The sequence below is a fragment of the Belonocnema kinseyi genome, chromosome 9, assembly GCF_010883055.1.
Source record: "Belonocnema kinseyi isolate 2016_QV_RU_SX_M_011 chromosome 9, B_treatae_v1, whole genome shotgun sequence".
Classification (NCBI taxonomy): Eukaryota; Metazoa; Arthropoda; class Insecta; order Hymenoptera; family Cynipidae; genus Belonocnema; species Belonocnema kinseyi.
The window spans coordinates 7,688,995-7,709,698 of record NC_046665.1 but is presented as its reverse complement, the minus strand read 5'-3'; the positions used below and the strand labels follow the sequence as shown (position 1 = coordinate 7,709,698).

Below are 20,704 nucleotides of genomic sequence, written 5' to 3'. Positions count from 1 at the left end.
ATGATTGGAAAAAGCGTTGGCACAAGTGTATTATATCTGAGGGGGATTACTTTAAAGGGGACAACATAAATATTGAGGAATAAATGAATATTTTTTGAGAAAGCCATAAAGTCACCTTATTTTTTGAGCACACCTCGTATATGGACAGCATCGGGTTCCTTTTGTTTACCACTTGGTTTGGGTACCCAGAATCGCAGGTGTTCTGAGACGTCCACTAGGCAATACAAATTTGTCAATGGGCCACGGACATTGAAATATGTTAGACCGAGTAACTGGGATGAAAGTAACTGTCATAGGCGAATTTCATGAGCTTCTGTATCGTGACTGCGAGGAGAGAGCTGCTGATGGCAATTTGAATGACGATTTAGGAGTAAGTAAAAATTAAAAAATATTTTTTTAAATATAAATGTGGGAAGAAGGTAAATTTTTAATTATTGTCTTTTTATTTATGTATTTATTTATTTCTGAAGTATGAAATGGATCCATTATTGGCTCTGGATTCCGATTCCGACGATCTCTCTGCAGAGCACGATCCTATTAGTAAAGATTACAATACTAATGGAAACGTGTGATGTATGTTATTAGTTATTCAAGGACAGTTCTGGGAGACTACTGCGTAGTTTTAGCTGATGCCGACAGATGGCGGCATCGATTAGTTTCCATTGTTCAGTTACCATCAGTTGTTAAAACACTTATAGGTCAGACAAGGAGTGCAGCACCTGCTAGTGTGGGGGAATTTAAATTTGCACATGTGCGCTCATTTGAAATCCAATATTCCGATCCTAAGATTATAACTGAAATTTGAGCAGTCTCATACTATAATAATTGATAGCCTAATAGCGAAGGCGAACTAAAAAAAAAATACTTACGCAAAAACGAAGTGAAAAGACGTGAGCGCAAAAACGACCTAAGAATTGGCGAGAGTTAAAACGACACAAGAATGAAGGGAGAAGGTTTCTCCCACTTTTCTGTTCCGAAGGCCAGCTTCGTGCAAAGTCGAAAATGCGCGAACACGAAACCGAGCTCTTTCGATTTCACGAAAGACTATCTAATCAGCTGCTCCTCAAATTTATTTTGGTTTTAGAATATTGAATTACCATAGAATCATCAGATTCATTGCGAAGAGGAAAATATCATTTACGGTATGTAAATATATATATAGGAGACAAGATTTCAGGGCCTAAAATAACTATAAATACATTTTTAACTGAAAATTTTAGTTTATACTTAAGTTTCTAGTTGAAAATATTAATTTTGAACCCGAAAAAATACGAATTTTCAACCAAAGACATGAATTTTTGAATAATATAGGTGAATTTTCAAACAAGAAAAATAATTTTTTATCAAAAAAGATTAATTTTCAACTAAAAATATAGTAAAAAAAAACTTTAACAAAATAGCTCAATTTTTTACTCTAGAAAGGAAGTTTAAGTTAAAGCAAAAAGTTTTAAATAAAAAATGGACAGGTTAAATTTTTAAATAAAAAATGGAATTTTCAACAAAATAGTTAAATTTTCAAAAAAAGAAATTAACTTTCAAGTAAAAAAGTATTATTTTTAACAAAAAATGGGACTTAATGGGATTAATTTTCAACGAAAAACGGTCATATTAATAGTTTAAAAAATAAATGTACGACAACAAATAAAAAGTTTTCAGCAAAATAGTTTAATTTTCGACAAAACACATAAAATTTCAGCCATATAGATGAATTTTTAACTAAAATAGAAGATAGACAAGATAGACATTATTAGTTGACTCAGTAAACAAATTGACTTGTGGAAAAAAGGGCAAACTCCTAATTTTTTAAATCGAAATTGTTTAAATAATTAATAGTTTTTGTAAATTTGAAAAGCAATATAAAACAGAGTCATCGGATAGACATTCTTAGTTGACTTCGTAAACAAATTGACTTGTAGAAAAAGGGCAAAATCCTAATTTTTAAATTTAAACTGTTTAAATGATTAATAATTTTCTACCAAAGAAGATGAATCTGCAACTAAAACTATAATTTTTCGAAAAAAAAATCAACAATATTGATCAATTTTCAACTTTAAAAACGAATTTTAATTTAAAGCAAAAACTATGGAACCAAAAATAGACTAGTTGAATTTTTTGATAAAAGGAATTTAAAAAAAATAGTTCATTTTCCAAAAAAGAAATTAACTAAGTAAAAAAGTTTCATTTTTAACAAAAAATGGGATAGTGAAATATCGAGTTCAAACAATTTAATTTTAAATAAAGAAAAAATCGAATTTGCAACAAACAAGGAAATTTTACAACAGTAGAAAAATAGTATTATTAACCTCAAAAAAAAAGTCTCAACAAAATATCAAAATTTTCAGACTTAAAGTTTAATTTGAAAACAAATAATTAAATTTTGAAACCAAATAAATTTACAACAACAAATACAAAGTTTTTAGCAAAATAGTTGAATTTTCAATAAAATACCACGATATTCATTTTTACTTTAATAACCTTTTATTTTTATTCCTTAAATAATTAATAGTTCTTGTAAGTTTGCATACCAACATAGAAAAGAGTAATCGGATAGACATTCATGGTTGAGAATGTAAAAAATTTGAATTGTAGAAAAAAGGGGAAGCTCTTAATTTTTAAATTGAAATTGTTTACATAATCATTACTTCTTGTAAAGTTACAAAGCAACATAGAAAAGAGTGGCTTTCGTTTCCGGTACCGATCGCGAAAGAACTCTTTTTTGTCAAGTGGTGTATTTTTGGCTTTGGTGAAGGAAATAAGGGTGAGTGAATGCAGAAAAGGCAGAAAGTGCGGAGATCGAGTGTAAGGTAAGAAGGGTGAGTGAAGGCAAAGGTGTGAAGGGAGAAAGTGAGTGGTTTGAAGTGAAAATTTGGAGCGTGTGAAGTTTTTGAGGTTAGGAGTGAAAAAATAGTTGCTTGGTCAGGGGAGCAAGAGGTAGGTGATAAAGGCGGGAAACGTCACGGAGCTTTGGGTAAGGTAGGATGCCAACGACGCGAATTCCACAAACTGGAGCCAGAGGGCAAAAGTTACTGGACGATCGCACAGAGCAGAAAACCTTAGTGGCTGCAACAGCTGACGTTTCTGAAAGTATTGAAAGTGGGGGGATGGTTGACGTTGATCGCAGTGACAGCAGCGGTGATGAAAGTGCCGAGAAGTCGACCCGGGTGGGGACGGTAGTGGACGCGTGTTCGAACAGAAGTCTGGACGAATGGCAAAAAAAGGCAAGCGCGACTAGCAGTGAAGGGGAGGAAAAAAGGAAAAGATTGGCTGGGGAAGATGAGGTAGAAAGGGACCAGGATAACAAGAGAGTTAGAATTAAACAGAAAACACCAGAGAGAGAGATAGGGTCCATGGGGAATGGGGGGATGTTGGAAGAACGGGTATGCAGTCTAGAAATTAGAAATGAGCATATGGGGGAAAAACAGGGAATGAGGAAATAGTTAAAGGGAATGAAAAGAACGTCCGAAGTGAGAATGAAAGATTGAAGAAAAGACTCAGTAAGATTGAAAGAGGATTAGAAGGGGAAGAAAGGACAAAGAGGAAAAATAACATAGTACTTAAGGGATTAAAAGTGAAGAGTGAAACAGGAGAAGTGGAAATAAAAAATCTTTTGCGAGACATTAGAGTGCACGTCAGGGTAGAGGGAGTCAAGAGAATAGGAGGGACAAAGGAAGGAAAAGAAGGAATGTTTCAAGAGAAGTGGGGAGTGAGGAGGAGAGAAAGAAAATTATGGAGGGAAAAAAATTTTTGAGAGGAAGAAGGGAAAGAATTGAAGAAGATCTGACATGGAGGTCGAGGAAAAGGAGATGGCAAATAGAGCAGAGGGCTTGGGTAGGGAGATAAAGGGGCCATATGGTGTGGATAGGGAGAGACAGGTTATGGATAAATGGGGAGGAATGGTGCTGGGATGAAGAATTAGAAGAATTAAGGAAAAAAGGAAAAAGTCTGGAGAAAGGTAGGGGGAAGGGAGACGAAAAAGAATCTTGAAATAAATCAGAGGGGATTCCAAACGGCAAAGGGGAAACAAAGTGACGAGGAAAGAAGAATGGAAGGGGACTGGAAGGGAATAAAGAAGCTGTTACCGAAAGGTTATGTGTGGACAATGCAAGAAGTAAGAGAAGAACACGTTAAAGGAAGAGGGATGGGCGGCATGGTGCCAGGGGTGAAAAAAGAATTAACAGTAAAATGGAGAAAAGATGGGGACATGGAAGAAAAGGATGGAACAACGATAAGAAAAATTATAATGGGGAAAATAGAAATAGCGGTGGTGTGTGTATACATAAGAAGAGGGGAAGAGGAAGGCTGGAGAGTAATAAGGAGGTGGATGGAGGAAAAGAAGGAAGAATTGGTTTTAATAGGAGGGGACTTAAATGCATGGACTGGCGAACAAGGGGGAGGGTTATGGGATGAAGAAAAGGAGGCATTTATAAGGAACGCCAAACATAGAGAGACGGGCAGGGAGGGGAGGAAGTTACTAGACATGATGAGAAACAGGATGGTTTATATTCAATGGCAATATGAAAGGAGATGAGGAAGGGGAGATCACATTTATAGGAAAGTGAGCAACAGCAATAGACTGAATCTTGGCTGAAGAAAGAATGTGGCATATGGTAGGGAGTGCAAAGGTTGAAAATGAGATAGGCTCTGAGCACTTCCTGGTCATAATTACAGTACGAAGAGGCTTCAGTAAGCGCGGCAGATGGAAAAAGGAAAAAGCGTGCGAAAGAAAGACTCGTTAAAAGAGTGTGTGAGAAAATGGAGAGGAGGGCAAATGGAGAAGGAGGAGTATAAAAGGAGGAAAAAAGAACATGAGAGGATGCTGGAAAAAAAAGACAAAGGGGAAAGGAAGAATATAAAGCAGAGGTAGAAAAAGCGATCAAAGAAGGTAGGGTGTGGGATGTGATAAATAGGGATAGAGGGGAAAGGAAGGGCGTTAACGAAATAGAAATAGAAATGGAGGAATGGACGGATTATTTTAAGGTTCTTTTAGGGGGAGAGCATGCAGAAATTGGATGGATGAAGAGGAGAATTTATGCAGAGTATGTGGATGTGAAATGGAGTCTTGGGCACATGTATTAGAGAGATGTACAGGGGAGGAAGAGGGACAGTTGAGTGTGGATGAGTGTATAAGATGGATCGACAGGGAGTGATGTGGATGAAGAAATTGGAAGAAGTAAGGGAAAGCAAGGGAGTAGGGCAGAGCCAAACGGCGTAATGCGAAAGAGTAGAATATAAGTAGTAGTTAAGTTAGATTAAGGATGGAATTGTAAATATATGTACAGGGAGCGGAGGGCCTCAAACCCGTAAAAGGGAGAGATTAAATACATACAAGCATTGTTAGTGGATTCCGTAAACAAAATTGAGCCGTAGCAAGAAAACCAAAATCTTCATTTTTATCTAAATTCTTTAAATAATTAATGCTTCTCATTTACAAAAAAAACATACAAAGGAGTCATCAAATGGATTTAAATAATTAATATTCTTGTAAATTTGTAAAAGAATCATCAAAACAAAATCATCAGAAATATATTTTTGCTAATTCTTTAAAAAAATTGAGCCTATTCGCAGAAACAAGGTGAAAATCTTAATTTTTAAATTGAAATTGTTTAAATAAATAATAGCTTTTCTAAATTTGAAACGCAATATAGAAAAGAGTTATCGGATAGACATTCTCAGTTTGCTCCGTAAACAAATTGACTTGTAGAAAAAGGGCAAACTCTTAATTTTTAAATTGAAATTGTTCACAAAATTAATAGTTTTGGTAAATTTGAAAAGCAATATAGAAAACAGTCATCGGACAGACATTCATAGTTGACTCCGTAAACAAATTGACTCGAAGAAAAAGGTCACCATTAATTTTTTAATTAAAATTTTTAAAATAATTAGCAGTTATTGTAAATTTCCAAAGCAACACAGAACGGAGTCATCGGATAGACATTCATAGTTGACTCCGTAATCAAATTGACTGGTAGAAACAAGAGCAAACTCTTAATTTTTAAATTAAAATTGTTTAAATAAATAATATTTCTTGTGAATTTGCAAAGCAACATAAAACAGAGGCATCGGGTAGACATTCTTAGTTGACTTCATAAACAATTTGACTTGTAGAAAGAAGGGCCAACTCTTAACTCAGAACTCAGAAAAAAATTTCTGTTCGTCCGTCCTAACCTACGTTAATTTGTTTTCTCGTACTATATTTTAAAAAATGTAGTCTAATCGATTGAAGTCTCAGTATTTTTTTTGACTGAAATTTGATCTGTTTGACAATTTTAAACCATCATCAACTCAGGTTAAGAACCTTTGAAAAAGGTACGCATGTGTACCGAAACGTCAGGAAGTTTAAAAGGAGTTTTTCTATTAAATAAATATCTGAGCTTCGAAGAACATGTTTTTTTGACTCATATTTATTTTCGATTTACGATTGGACCATAAGACTTAAATAATTTGAAATCTACGATTTGAAATCAATAAATATCAACAGTCGAAGAAAGGATTGATTTGTTTCATCAAATCATTTTACAATTCATAGTTAACCCCGTAAACAAATTAACTTGTAGAAAAAAGGGCAAACTCTTAATTTTTTAATAGCAATTGTTTTAAAAAGTGAATAGTTCTTGTAAATTTGCAAATCAACACAAAACAGAGTCATCGGATAGAAATTCTTAGTTGACTCCATAAACAATTTGATTTGTAGAAAGAAGGGCAAACTCTTAATTTTTCTATTTAAAATTATTTAAATAATCAATAGTTCTTGTAAATTTGTAAAGCAACACAGAACACAGTCATGGGATAGACATTCATAGTTGATTCCGTAATAAAATTGACTGGAAGAAACAAGAGCAATCTCTTAATTTTTTAATAGAAATTGTTTAAAAAGTGAATAGTTCTTATAAATTTGCAAATCAATACAGAACAGAGTCATCGGATAGACTTCATAGTTGATTCTGTAATAAAATTGACTGGTAGAAACAAGAGCAAAGTCTTAATTTTTTAATAGAAATTGTTTAAAAAGTTAATAGTTCTTGTAAATTTCCAAATAAACACAGAACAGTCATCGGATAGACATTCACAGTTGACTCCGTAATCGATTTGACTGGTAGAAACAAGAGCAAACTCTTAATTTTTAAATTAAAATTGCTTAAATAAATAATACTTCTTGTGGATTTATAAAGCAACATAGAACAGAAGCTTCGGGTAGACATTTTCAGTTGACTCCATAAACAATTTGACTTGTAGAAAGAAAGGCAAACTCTTAATTTTTCTATTTATAATTATTTAAATATCTAATAGTTCTTGGAAATTTGCAAAATAACACAGCACAGAGTCATCGGATAGACATTCATAGTTGACTCCATATTCAAAGTGACTGGTAGAAACAAGAGCAAACTCTTAATTTTTTAATAGAAATTGTTTGAAAAGTTAATAGTTTTTGTGGATTTGCAAATCAACACAGAACAGAGCCATCGGATAGACTTTCAAAGTTGACTGCGTAAACAAATTGACTCGTAGAAAAAAGGTCACCATTAATTTTTTATTAAAATAGTTGAAATAATTAATAGTTCTTGTAAATTTGCAAAGCAAAAAATGTGCAAATTAAAATTGTTGAAATAAATAATAGTTCTTGTGAATTTGCAAAGAAATATAGAACGCAGTCATCAGATAGACATTCATAGTTAATTCCGTAAATAAATTGACTTGTAGAAACAAGAGCAAACTATTAATTTTTGGATGAAAATTATTTAAATAATTAATAGTTCTGGTAAATTTGCAAAGTAACATAGAACAGAGGCTTCGAAAAGACATATTCAGTTGACTCCGTTAACAAATTGACTTGTAAAAAAAAGGGCAAACTCTTAATTTTTCAATTGAAATTATTTAAATAATTAATAGTTCGTAAAAAAATTTTAACGCAACATAGAACAAAAGTATCGGATAGATATTCTGAGTTGGCTCCATAAACAAATTGACTTGTAGAAAAAAGGGCAAACTCTTAAGTTTTAAATTGAAACTGTTTAAATAAATAATAGTTCTTGTAAATTTGCAAAGCAACATAGCACATAGTCATCAGATAGACATTCATAAGTGACTCAGTAAACAAATTGACTGGTAGAAACAAGAGCAAACTCTTAATTTTTAAATTAAAATTGTTTAAATAAATAATAGTTCTTGCAAATATGCAAAGCAAAATAGCATAAAGTCATCAGATAGACAGTCGTAGTGGACGTAGTAGATTGCGGTAATAAGGACTGGGTGTGTTGTTCCCCGCTCCTCCTCCTGGGCCCGCATAGCCGTGTGTTTGCGGGATTCTTGTAATTTTGTTACAACCCCCCACCCCCCTCTGCCTGGAACGTTGTTTATTCGGTAAGCATGACCTCGCTACTTTCCTATCTTCTTCTTTCACCCCATTGCTTTTTTTCCTCGTCTTCCGTATTATTTTCTATATTTGTCCTCTTTTTAATTATGCTCTTTCCTATTTCCTTAAAAAAAATTAAAATCTCGAGTCTTTTTTTGAAATATATTTGTTCTTTCAAAGTTTTCCAATTTTCGGTGTTTGTATTATTGTAAAAGCTATCTCTTTAGTTCAAAATTAAATCAAATTATTAACTTAAATTCTAAAAATTATTTATATCTGTGATGTGTATAAAGAGTAAAACTATTTTCTCTGTTGTGTTTGTAAAAGGCCAAAAATAAATTTTTCTGTGGTGTATGTGGAAAAGTAAGGTGGGTTTTATTTTATTTTCACACGTCCGTGTCCCAATCCAACGACGAGCTTTCCTTCTCTTCTTGGATAGGCTGTAGCTCTTTTTTGTTCTCTTCGGCCTTCTGAGCTTTTTTTATTTCCTTCCTTCTTCTTACTTCGTCCTCTCTTTCTTCTTAATCTCTCTTTCTCTAGCTTTTCTTCTCTCCTTTCCCTTGTTGCTTCCTGAATATATTTCACTTGCCTTAGTTTTAATAATTTTTTCATTTCTTTTGTTTCTCTTTCTTCTTTTTCTTGTTCGATTTTAATTTTTTAAATATTTCTTCTAAGTTTCTCGTTTCTTCTTCATTTTGTCTCCGCATTCCCTCCTCTTCTTTTTGTTTTTTCTCCTTTAATCCGTTTCTAATCTCTTCCATAGTTGGTAATCCATAAAATATGTGGTTCTCTTCTCTTCTCACTGTTATGACTAGCCTGCTTATGTAATCTCTGGACGCCCACGCTGGCACATTCCAGTGTTGCGTCGCTCGCCTTGTAGGGTTTTGGGTGTGAGGCAACATGCCCCCGTGTACTATGTGCCGGCTGAGGTGCTGGCGGGATTGAGCCTAGTGCATCACCTGCACGGAGGGGTTGAGGTAGGGTGTGTGGCGAAACAGGCGAAGAGACGGTAGAAAATCTGTCTCTTTCTTTCGCATATTGTTTCAAAGGCTAATCGTGGATCCGAATTTTAATGTACTGTTATCACTTTCTCTATTCTTATTCTCTTACGTTTCTTTCGTTATTGGCTCCTGCATTTAATTAATTTTGATTTAATCGCATATTTAATATTTGGCAATTATGGTAACCACCAAATTTTTTTCTCATAACCTATTTTTAAACCTAATCTTTCTATCGTATCGGTTCCTATTATTCCTATCGATCTTAAATTTGCTACTAGCCTGAATAATATAATACATATTTTCCGTATTACCTATTTTGATTGGGATTAAGACTTTTCCTGTAATTTTTAATTTTTTTCCACCAGCTGCCATTAATGTGTCATTTATTGGTTTTTAAATTCCGTAATCCAAGTCTTTAATTGTTTTTATAAATTTTTCACCTATATATGAGTGAGTTGCACCGGTATTAACTAACACTCTAAATTTATGATCATTAAAATCTATAAAAGGTGAAATCTTGTTTCGTCCGAGCCGTTTGTGTCTGTGTCAAGTAGGCGGTCCCTGATTTTGTCTGCTCTTTTCCGCCTTTAATAGCGACCTTTTGCATTTCCCTGATATAAACTATACCAAAAATCAAGTCGAAAATGGCCTATTTTCCCGCAATTGTAGCATGTTAAGGGTTCTCGTGGTCTATAATTAAAATTTCGGTTAACTAAATTTGGATCAACGAAATCCTGTGCACTTGGACTCGTTTCTCCTTTTTTATTACCCCTACTATTATTTTCTTCCGCATTATATAAAAGCGCTGGTATTTGCGGAGAATTATTCGTTTGTTGTGTCTGTGTGTTCCCTAACAGCTGATTCATTGCATATGAAAATGCTTGGCCAGCTGTGTTTTGATTTTTAAAATGACTATTATTATGCATGAACCTCTGATTTTCTGGGTATCTTTGATTATTTATATAATTTGAATTATTATTTTGAAATCTTGGATAAAAAATTTTGAATTTCCATTTGGAAAACTTGGTTTGTATTTTCGCATGTTTTGTTGGTTTAGATACCTCGGCCTAAATTGTTTTTGTTGATTCTGATCAAAATTTTGTTTTTGATCTCTATTTTGATTGTAGTTTTTAATATTACTTTGGCTCTGATTATTTTCTGTATCTTTTTTATTTTTCTCAATTTTACTGTTATCTTTATCTAAAGTGCTACGTTGTTGACCTCTAATTTTAGATTTTGCCAATTCTATTTCCTATTCTCGCCCTAAGATTTCTAATTCTGAAAAATTTGAAAAAGCATTTCTCGAAATATAAATCTTATATTTAATTCTTCGATTTTCATAAGTCTTTTTGAATTGCCATTCTTGACTTGCACATGGCATTATTTTTGGAAAAGTGATTGAATTTCTGTCACGAACGCGTGAATGTCTTTATCTTTTTTCTGGTTAAAAAATTTTATTTTATTTTGGATTATTTCTGTATATCTCTCATTTAAATAAGTTTCTTTAAAATATTCAATAAATTGATCTAAATGTTGACAATTATTTTTATTGACTGGAAACCAACCTAATGCTTCTTCGAAAGAAGCATCTAAATTTTCTAAAATGTCCCTTTCGTTAATTTTAGATCCTCTTTCAAATCTTATTATATTATTTAGAAAATAAGTTGGACTAATTTCTGAGTTGTTTTTCAATTTAATGGGCCAATTTGACATTATTTGGAAAGGCGTTTGTAACATTCCGAATGGAAAGAGAGTTTCTAGAATTTCATACATATTATTTTCATTCATCTCTTCTCTTTCCGTATCGGTCCCCCTACTCCTACCCATTCTACATGGCATTTCTCTTGCGTATTGAGGGAAATTCGATTTTCGTATAATGGATTGCCTGTGTACTGGTCTCGGTAATGAGTATTCGTCGCCTTAAACGCTACCCCTATTTATTGTTATTATGCTCCGTGCACCTGCTAACGAGTGCCTTTGCTCATTAAAATTTAATTCTGTTTCTTCCAAATGAACTGTATTTTGCACATTCCTCGACTTACTACTTTGGCTAAATAAATTTTGGCTTGAATTTAAAATTGTATTCATTTTATCATTTAAATTTTCAATCTCGTCTGATAGTTCTTTAATTTTAATTCTGTCGCTTTTCTTTTCTTCAAAATATATTCATTCTTGAGCTTCATTCCAAAATTCATTATTATTATGTATAAAAGAATCAATTTCGAACGTTTTATCACTAATTTTCGCGTTTTATTTTTCTTGTCTTTCTATTTTTATTCGAAATTTTTCGCGGCCTATTCTTGCTCTCTCTGCTCTTTCTCTGTCTATTCTTTGTTTCTCTTTTCTCAGAGTTTCTCCGCGTTCTAACCGACTTAATTCTATTCGTTCTTTTTCTCTTTCTAAATTTTTGAGTTCTTTTCTTTTACTTTCTATTTCTCTATCTATCTTTTTCGTTTCTATATCGCTATTTTCTAGATTCGTAGCATTTTCGTCTTCCATTCTCCAATTTCCAAACGTGTTTTCGGTATTGGAAGATAGTAAGACAACTATATTTATGTGTATAGGTCGGTTGTGCCAGTGTGCGTTTGGTGTACTTTCTGTCCGCGTTTATGTTTGTGTCGTTTTCGGAATTGCACGTTTTGTTTTGTTTCTATTTGTTAGCCTCAATCTAATTCTCTCCTAACCATTATTGATTCAAAATTTCTATCGACTTTTTGTCTTTCGTTATTTTTTTCGACTGTTTGACTCTCTGTACATTCATGAGTCATCAGTGCTTGTTCATTATCTTCCTCTTCTCTTATTTCTTGAGCTAATGCATTCTCATTATTTTCTCGGTCTACTTTATTTTCATTATTTCTCCATGAAATTAAAATAATGAAATGAAAATAAAAAAATGAAATAAATAAGAAAATAAAAATAAAATAAATGGAAATTCCATACTTTTCTGATTCAACAGTTTCCAATTCTGGACGCAGCATTTTTTTTCAGTACTTTTTCCGTACTATCGGAGAAGAGAGAAAAAAGGTATATTCAGAAATTGAACGGATTAACCGATTTTCTTCTACATTTTTTAATCGTCTCGTCCTTATGTAATGAACCGAATGCAGCATATTAAAATTAAATTCCTTAAAATTTGATCATTTTGAATTTCCTCAAACCGACTGTAATCTCTAACAGACATTCAAAAACTTTCTTCCTTTTATAAATCTTCTGTAAAAAAAATAAACAATCTCACAACCACAAAACATTTGAAAATTAACAATAGCAATAAACGAGTACCCCTCAGTAACAAGAATTTAAAATGAAAATACAGGAAAGTCTCCGATTTCAAATTTACCACATAATGCCCTTAGACTTCTAAAAATCAGTCGTTTTCCAAAATTGGCAATTGCTAAGGTTAGTAATTATATAGAAATATATTTTTATTCTTTATTAATGAAAAAGGTGGAAAACTGATAAGATTAGAGAAATTACGGGTAACTTAAAGCTATTTTATATACCACTATTTGAACTGTTCGTGATATTTTTGCTTTACATAATTCTTTAATTAATTCTTTATGTTTTATTATGAATTATTTGCAATTATTCACAAATAATTAGATTTCACTGTATATTTTTAATTTCATAATATTAAAAAACTTATTGTATTTCGAACCAACAAAAAAACACCTATACAGCAAAAAGATACACAAATAGAACTTAATTGATAAAGTTATTTTTTCGTCACTGACATTGTATCAAAAGCATATCACTTAACATTGTTTTACTAATAGCTCTAACTCTATGTCCTGATACTGTATAGCCCTTTCTCGTATATTGCAAACTCTTCTCATTTTTCTCCTTTCTTCCTCCCATTTTGAATTTACCTTTTCTCCATTTTCTTACACACTCTTCCATTCTCTCTTTACTCTCCCAGAATTCCTTGTCTCACCAGCCTCTCTTTACACCTAATCTTTCTTCTTTAGTACCCAACTCATTCTTTACCTTCTGAATGGACCCCTTCAACCTTTCAATTAAAGAGTCTACACCCTTCTATTTATCATACCTAACTTTCTCGTTTTCCGTCTTTTGTTTAAACTGTTTTAATTTATCTACCCCCCAGACTCCCATTTTCGTGTTCCTTTCTCCCTCTGCCGCGCTTATTGACGGCTCCTTTTAGTGTAGCTATGACCGGGAAGTACTCAGAGTCTATCTCATTCGCAACCTTCACACTCCCTATCATATGCCACATTCTTTCTTCTGCCAAGATTCAGTCTATTACTGTTGCTCCCTTTCCTATGAATGTGTTCTCCCCTTCCATATCTCCTTTCATGTAGCCATTAAATATTAATCATTCTTTTGCTCATATCACGTCTAGTAACTTCCTCTCCTCCCGGCCGGTCTCCCTATATTTGGAGTTCCTTATATATGCCTCCTTTTTCAGCCCGAATCCCTCCCCCTTGTTCGCCAGTCCATGCATTTAATTCCTCTTCTATTCAGACTAATTGTTCCTTCTTTGTCTCCATCCACCTCCTTATTACCCTCCAGCCTTCCTATTCCCCTCTTCTTCTCTATAAACAAACCACCGCTATTTTGACTTTCCCAACTATAATCCTTCTTACCATTGTTCCATCCTTTTCCTCCATATCCCCATCTTTTCTCCCTTCTATTGCTACTTTTTTTCTCATCCCTGAAACTATGCCTCTCATCGCTCTCCCTTTAACGTGTTCTATTCTTGCTTCTTGCATTGTCCACACATAACCTTTTGGTAACAGACTTTTTATCCCCTTCTTATCTGCCCAGATTTCACTCATCATAATCACATACCTCTTTTTTAAATCCCTCCAAAATCATTTATTCTTTTTCTTCAAAGCTGACACATTCCAGAAAGCTAGTTTCACGTTTCTCTTTTACCTTCCCTCTTCTTTCTTCCTCACTTTTTCCCCCTTAGCCGTTTGGAGACTTCTCTGTTTTCTCTATAGACTCTTTTTCGTCTCCCTTCACCCTACTTTTCTCAAAACTTTTTCTTTTTCCCTTAATTCTTGTAATTCTTCGCCCCAGTACCATTCCATAACCTGTCTCTCTCTATCCACACCATGTGCGCATTTTTCTGCTCTACCCAATCCCTCTGCTATATTCTCCATCTCCTTTTCCTCTTCTTCCATGTCATATCTTCTTCAGTTCTTCCCCTTCTTCCTCTTAATAATTTTTTCTCCTCCATAATTTTCTTTTTCTCCTCCTCACTTACCACTTCGCCTGTTTCACTCTCCACTTTCAGTCCCTTTACTACTAAGTTATTTTTCCCCTTTGCCCTTTCTTCCCCTTCAAATCGTCTTTCAATCTCACTCAGTCTTTTCTTCAATCTTTCATTTTCACTTTGTACGTTCTTTTTATTCACTTGAACTATTTCCTCATTATTTGTTTGTTTTCTCATCATACGCTCATTTCTAATTTCTAAATTGCTTACCCGTTCTTCTAACTATTTGGTCTCACTATTTCTCTGTTCGTTAACCTCTCTCTGTCTATTCTCTATTCTCTCTAGTTTACCCCAAACCTGGTCATTCCCCTCCTTCCAGCGTGTATCCCATTCTTCCCATTTTTCTCGGACCTTTGTCACTTCCCCCCTTACATCGTTTCCCTGTCTATTCATATCCCTATTTATATCATCCAATCTCTTTCTTGTTGCCTCTCTAAAAACTTTTATGAGAGCTTCCAATTTTTCAAACATCCCCCACCCCCTGACTCTTTTTGGTGTTTTCCGTTTAATCCTAACTTTCTTATTATCCTTCTCCCTTTCTAAATCATCGTCCAGCACTTCTCTTTTTTTTTATCCTCTCCTTCACTGCTCCCTGGTCGGCTTCTCGGACCTTTCCTCATCGCTGCTGTCCTTGCGATTCACGCCCCCCTTCTCCCCACTGCGCACGCTTTCAGCAACGTCAGCTCTTGTTGCCGTTACTGCATGATGTTATGTGCGATCGTCCAGTAACTGTTGCCCTCTGGCGCCGGTTTGTAGACTTCGCGTCGTCGACATCCTACCTTACCCAAACTTCCGTGACTTTTCCTGCCTTAATCAACTACCTCTTGCTCCCCTTTCTCAGCAACTATTTTTCCTACTCCTATCCTCAAAAACATTGCACGCTACAAATTTTCACATCAAACCACTCACTGTCACCCTTTACACCTTTGCCTTCACTCACCGTTCTTCCTTTACACTTGATCTCCGCACTATCTGCCCTTTCTGCATCCACTCAGCCTTATTCCCTTCACCAATGCCAAAAAACCACCACTTGACACAAAAGCGTTATTTCACAATCGGTACCGGAAACGGAAGCCTCTATCTTTCTTAGTTAAAATGCAATCAATCGATTAAAAATCTACGTAATTTGATAAAAAAAGTTTCTTTGGTAGAAAATTGTTCTTCTTGGAACTATTCTATTAAAAATTTGTTTGATTTTTTGTAGCTTGTGATTGAAGATGAACCACGAGCACCGATGGCACCACGTGTCTCATTAGGACGACGAGACGCAACATCGCAAGAATCATCAGGATCGGCAAGAATCATCGCCATGATCGTCGTCGCCATAGCAATCATTAGCACCGTCGCTACGAGCGCCACAAGGATCACCACGGACACCCTCGCTACGGACGCAGCTAGGACCACCACAAGCACCGTCACCCCGGATGCGGCCAGAACCACCACGACCACCGACACCGTCGCCACGGACGCAAATAGTGTGGCTGCAGGAATCTGTGTTAAAAAAAATATCGTCGAATACATCCACACTCACTGTTGCTCCAGTGACTTTAACTTACACTTGAACCACACCTTCCGCAACTTTTGTAACACAAATTCAGCACATTTCTTTGGCAAAACCGTCAACTTCAGGTACTATACCGCTCACACGACTTTGACTTCATCACGATGGTTGCAAGCTAACCGTATCTTAAAAGAAGATTTAAAACTGATATTAGCAGCGGCGATAAAGGTAAAGTCAAATTTGTAAACTCAAATGTATCTTCGTTTAAAAGTATGGATCCTTCCGTGAAATCAAATTTATTATTATTGAAGAAAATGAAACCTTTTGATAAACTACGAAAGGTAGAGTTTATGAAGGCACCTACCGAAAAGGTTGGCATGCGAAAACGACCCCATTCGCTTAAAATGTCGAGTATAGGATAAAAAGAAAAAAGATATCCATGATGAAAAGAAGCAGGAGAAAGAAAAAAAACTAATTGTATTTTGATATATTTTTAATTGCGTAATTATTTTAAATTACATTCGTTTTTATCTTATTATCGTTTTTTATTATCTGATACTTCAGACGGCAAGATTGCTTCTGAACAGATTTCCTGTCCCTGATATGTTCGCCAAATACCGTTACCTATGCTCCAAATACGAGGCTTAAATCTAACGTCAAAATCGAATAATTCGGAAAAATCATGACAAAACAAAACTTCATAACCGAAAGTTGGTGCAAAACGAATCGGAAACAAGTTGCTTAAACCTAAAAACTCAAGTCGGAAGGTGGCTTCTCCGGCAGTTTCCTCGATCGTCCCGTTAAGATACATAGTACCCGGACGGGGTTTGTCCGCTTATTTCTCAAGTAATTCTGCGATTATCTCTCAGAAGGTACCTACTTTCCGCGGTTGGTCTTAATTTTGCTTCCTCATCTTCATGTGCAGCTTGTTCATGCAGCGGCTAGAAGCGTATATAAAAAGTACATGGAAAGTACATATCTATTTTTCAAGCTTCATTTCGCAATAACTGATGCGAAACGTGTTACAGTTCTAGGTTTTTTTTGTCACTACAGCACTTAGCGACTTGCGATTAAGTAATGAATGAATATTACAGTCAGAACTTCTCTGACGATTTTCGACTTTTTCCTAATTTTTACGTAAAACTTAGAAACCAATAAAAACTAGTGCGACGTAAGTACTTTTGCAAAAAGTATTATGATTTCTGTTATTCAAAAGGAAACTCGTATAGTATATATTAATATTATTCCTCTTATAAGAAAATTCGCTTTATTTAGTTTTGGCACTTAAAATTATTACAAGAATTTTATAATATAATTTAAATTTATATCATTAAGAATATACTATAGCGCAAGTTACTCAATGCCACTCGGAATTATATATCGATATCAGGCAGATTCAGTAGGAATGAAAACTTCTTTCAGATTTGCGTAAACTCATTCGGAATGAGACACTGATTTAGACTAAAGAATTATTCGTAATCGGACGGAATCATTCGCACTGGATTTTGAATCTTGACACAGGAAAAGTTGTGTATTCGCTGAATCTCAACTAATGGCGAGCGGGATGTGTCAATGACGAGAATGATCGTGTGCATCAGCCCTCTGCATCGACCTTGTATGTGTATGTAGTACTAGTTCTCTTACGATCCTGAAGGGAAATGACAATGAAAATAATCAAACAGTAGTCTCGTTTTTACATTGAATTGCATTAAGACAAAGTAAAAATAATTGAAAACATAATGCTGCATACAAATAAACACAAAAATGCTACAAAAGAAGAGCAACTATGACTAACAATTCTAAAGAAGAAAATGCCATCAAAATATGTAGTTTAATATGAATTAATTTTAATGTTAAGTTGCATTTTGAAAGTAGCAATTAGAATCTTTATTGTTTGTCTCTTATTTTGCTTATGAACAACGACCTATGTTTCCCGCAGTTATTAAGCAAAAAGAACTCACCAAAATTTAAAGATTCACTGGGCTAATTTTTAAAAACAGGTTATAATAAGAAAAATACCAAAACTAATATGTTCTTATAGTATGTGTATAAGGTCATTTATAATTTTGTAAGAATTAATTTTTGAAGTTTAATATTTAAAGTGTGAAATAAGAGCAAAGGAAATTCATGTAAATATTTGCGTAAATTTATTAGTCTTGTTGTAATTCCCAGCCAAGAAGAAAGTATTCATAAGCATTGAATTGGAAAGATTAAGACACCCCGCAAATCTCGCTGTGCGAAAATGATGCACTGGAGGAGTGTGTCAATGCATGTAAATTCAAGAAGACGTTATTTCAATTTTGAATCTTTTTAGACGTGCAAATATACAGCGCAATAGTTTCAAGTCAGTGAATTCACTTTAATGGTCACCACGGAAACGCCTCAACATTGTTCAATGCGTATATTGTTCTGTAGCTCAGTGGGAACACTGTGGACTGATACAGGAGAGATTGCAGGTTCAGGTCTTATCTTGGTGCATGGGAATCTTTGAAGGGAAGTAGTCCCCACTCGTAATCTTCTCCACAAATCATGATAGGGCCTTGTACATTCTGAGATACGTCAATACCAAGTGGTGTTGCTAGAATTGGTTTTTGCGACCTGCCGGATCGAAAGTAGAGACCCAGTCCGTCCCGACCCGACGAGTTCTACTGTATATAACTAAACAGTGTGATATTTGTTTTTGGTTTCGCATTGATAAAATTAGTTTAAAAAATTCATAATTTGCAATGTAGATTTATCATGACTAGCATCAATCGTTCAGTTTATGATGCTGCGAGAGCTTTGGCTATAATTAGATGAACAAGACTTAATGTTTACAGTGTTCAGTGTATGATTGACTACATCAAATCTGGTAGACCGTTCAAACAGTATATTTTTGACAAAATACGGGTGTTATCTGACGCAAGAAGAAGAATACAAATAAATTAAAAAAATTTAACGCTATTATTTAACCTTTAGCGGCCACACGGGGTGACTAGGTACCTAACGCTCAGAAAAATGAAATTAAAGGTCTAAAATTTTGGAAATGGATACAAGTAACGACATATACCTGTAGTAGACAAGAATTAGATGTGACTTCATTACATAGGAAACCGAAAAAACGGATTGCGGCGCTTTGAGCGTTCGTTTCCTCGGCGCGGGGAAATAAGTTACCCCATGTGGCCGCTATATGGTTTGGCTGAAGTGTGGCCGCTAACTTTTTAGTATGTTTTTAATGTGGTAAGCATTAAATAAAAGCGTTAAAAAAATTACTTATTTTATTTCCGACTTTTTAGTTTTATTTTTGAATAACTTAGACATTTTTTATTGATCATTTGTTAAAATGCCGCGCAAAAACGCTAAATTTGCGAGCGTTGCCTCGACTTCGGAAGAATAGCAGTGGGACTCCGATGCTGTTTCGATGTCGAAAATGAAACGAACCTCTTTTTCTATGTCCACACGTTAGAAAAAGAGGTCGGTTCGATTTTCAACTTTCCGCACAGTATCGGCACATATCGGTTCGGCACATATCTCGATCTACCTATGTCAACTGGCGTGGGTTCTATTTCTTAATACCACACTTTCAAACTAATAAGAGTGGGGATGCTCCGTTCCACCTGTTTTGTGACAAAAATGAGATGCTGGCAATATCTTTCGCTCCAAGGAATTTTCCGACAACCTTACAACATCTGGGGAAGAATGTCTATTGATCACTGCGGAAGAGGTGAAAAAAGCTCTTAGAGGTTCGAAGAAATTTTCCGCTGCAGCACCACGTGGTATAAGAAATCATGATGGAAGAAGTTTACTTCTACACACCAGCACATGGCCCGCATATTCATCTCATATTTAAAGTCGAAAAAGCCTATTCCGCAGTGGCAATGGGCTAGATTGACTACCGGAAAGCTTTCGATTTACCCACTCATAGACTTATCATCTGTCTGTTTAAAAGCTTAAAGATTCATCCATAAATAGGAAGAAGCATGTAGAGATTGATGCTTTGTCTTTCAGGAAGACAACATGAGCCCACTGCTTTTTTGCATCACACTTCTGCCTCTTTCTCGCACGACGAAATTCCTCTGGATGCCTATGTGGCGACACTATTCATTGCGAGCATAAGATCACTCACTTATTTTATATTAATGATCTAAAGATCTATATAAGCAAACTTCAAAGTGCTTTAAATATCTTCAAATATCGACAAGGGTGCCAAAATTTAAATGAAGAAAGGAAAGATTACACAGGCCGACAAAATTTGACAAAGGTCCGGAACCAGAGACCAGACCTAGTATACCCGAAGGTTTTTGCTGCGCTGAATCCGAATCCGACCTCAGAAAAATTCCATCACCCTCAGTTTTCGAGATATTGTAACCTAAAAGTGCAAAAAACACCGTTTTTTGCTATATTTGAGGTTACATAGCATCTTGAATAATTTTTTTTTAAAAAACGGGCGAAATCATCACAAAGGAGCACCCTTGCCCTCTGAAATCCATTTTTCAGATTCAAGATAGCTTTTTTTTCATCGATATATCATTGACTGAAGTTAAGTATTTTCGCAGTTTCGTAATAACGTTAAAACACCCTATATAGCATATGTGAGGCTATAAGCCCAATTTATAAGTGATCGTATTCGATCGAAA

General features: G+C 34.8%; 2 protein-coding genes across 6 annotated transcripts in view; both read left to right on the top strand.

Moving 5' to 3' along the window:
- LOC117180407 (THAP domain-containing protein 10-like) overlaps positions 1 to 364 on the top strand; it is a 31,923-nt gene extending 31,559 nt beyond the window's left edge. The window contains exon 5 of the mRNA XM_033372908.1: positions 190 to 364. Coding sequence (XP_033228799.1) covers positions 190 to 206 — 17 coding nt within the window. The 3' untranslated portion in view covers positions 207 to 364. The remainder of the gene's footprint in view (positions 1 to 189) is intronic.
- The window catches only part of LOC117180313 (unconventional prefoldin RPB5 interactor-like protein), a 184,721-nt gene that overhangs the window by 62,554 nt on the left and 101,463 nt on the right, over positions 1 to 20,704 (top strand). Inside the window, exon 1 of one of the 5 annotated variants that reach the window (XM_033372747.1) lies at positions 16,211 to 16,316. The exons of the other annotated variants lie outside the window; for them this stretch is intronic. The gene's annotated coding sequence lies outside the window, so the exon portion shown is untranslated. Of the gene's footprint in view, positions 1 to 16,210; positions 16,317 to 20,704 lie in introns of those variants that run through there. 5 annotated transcript variants of the gene reach the window in all.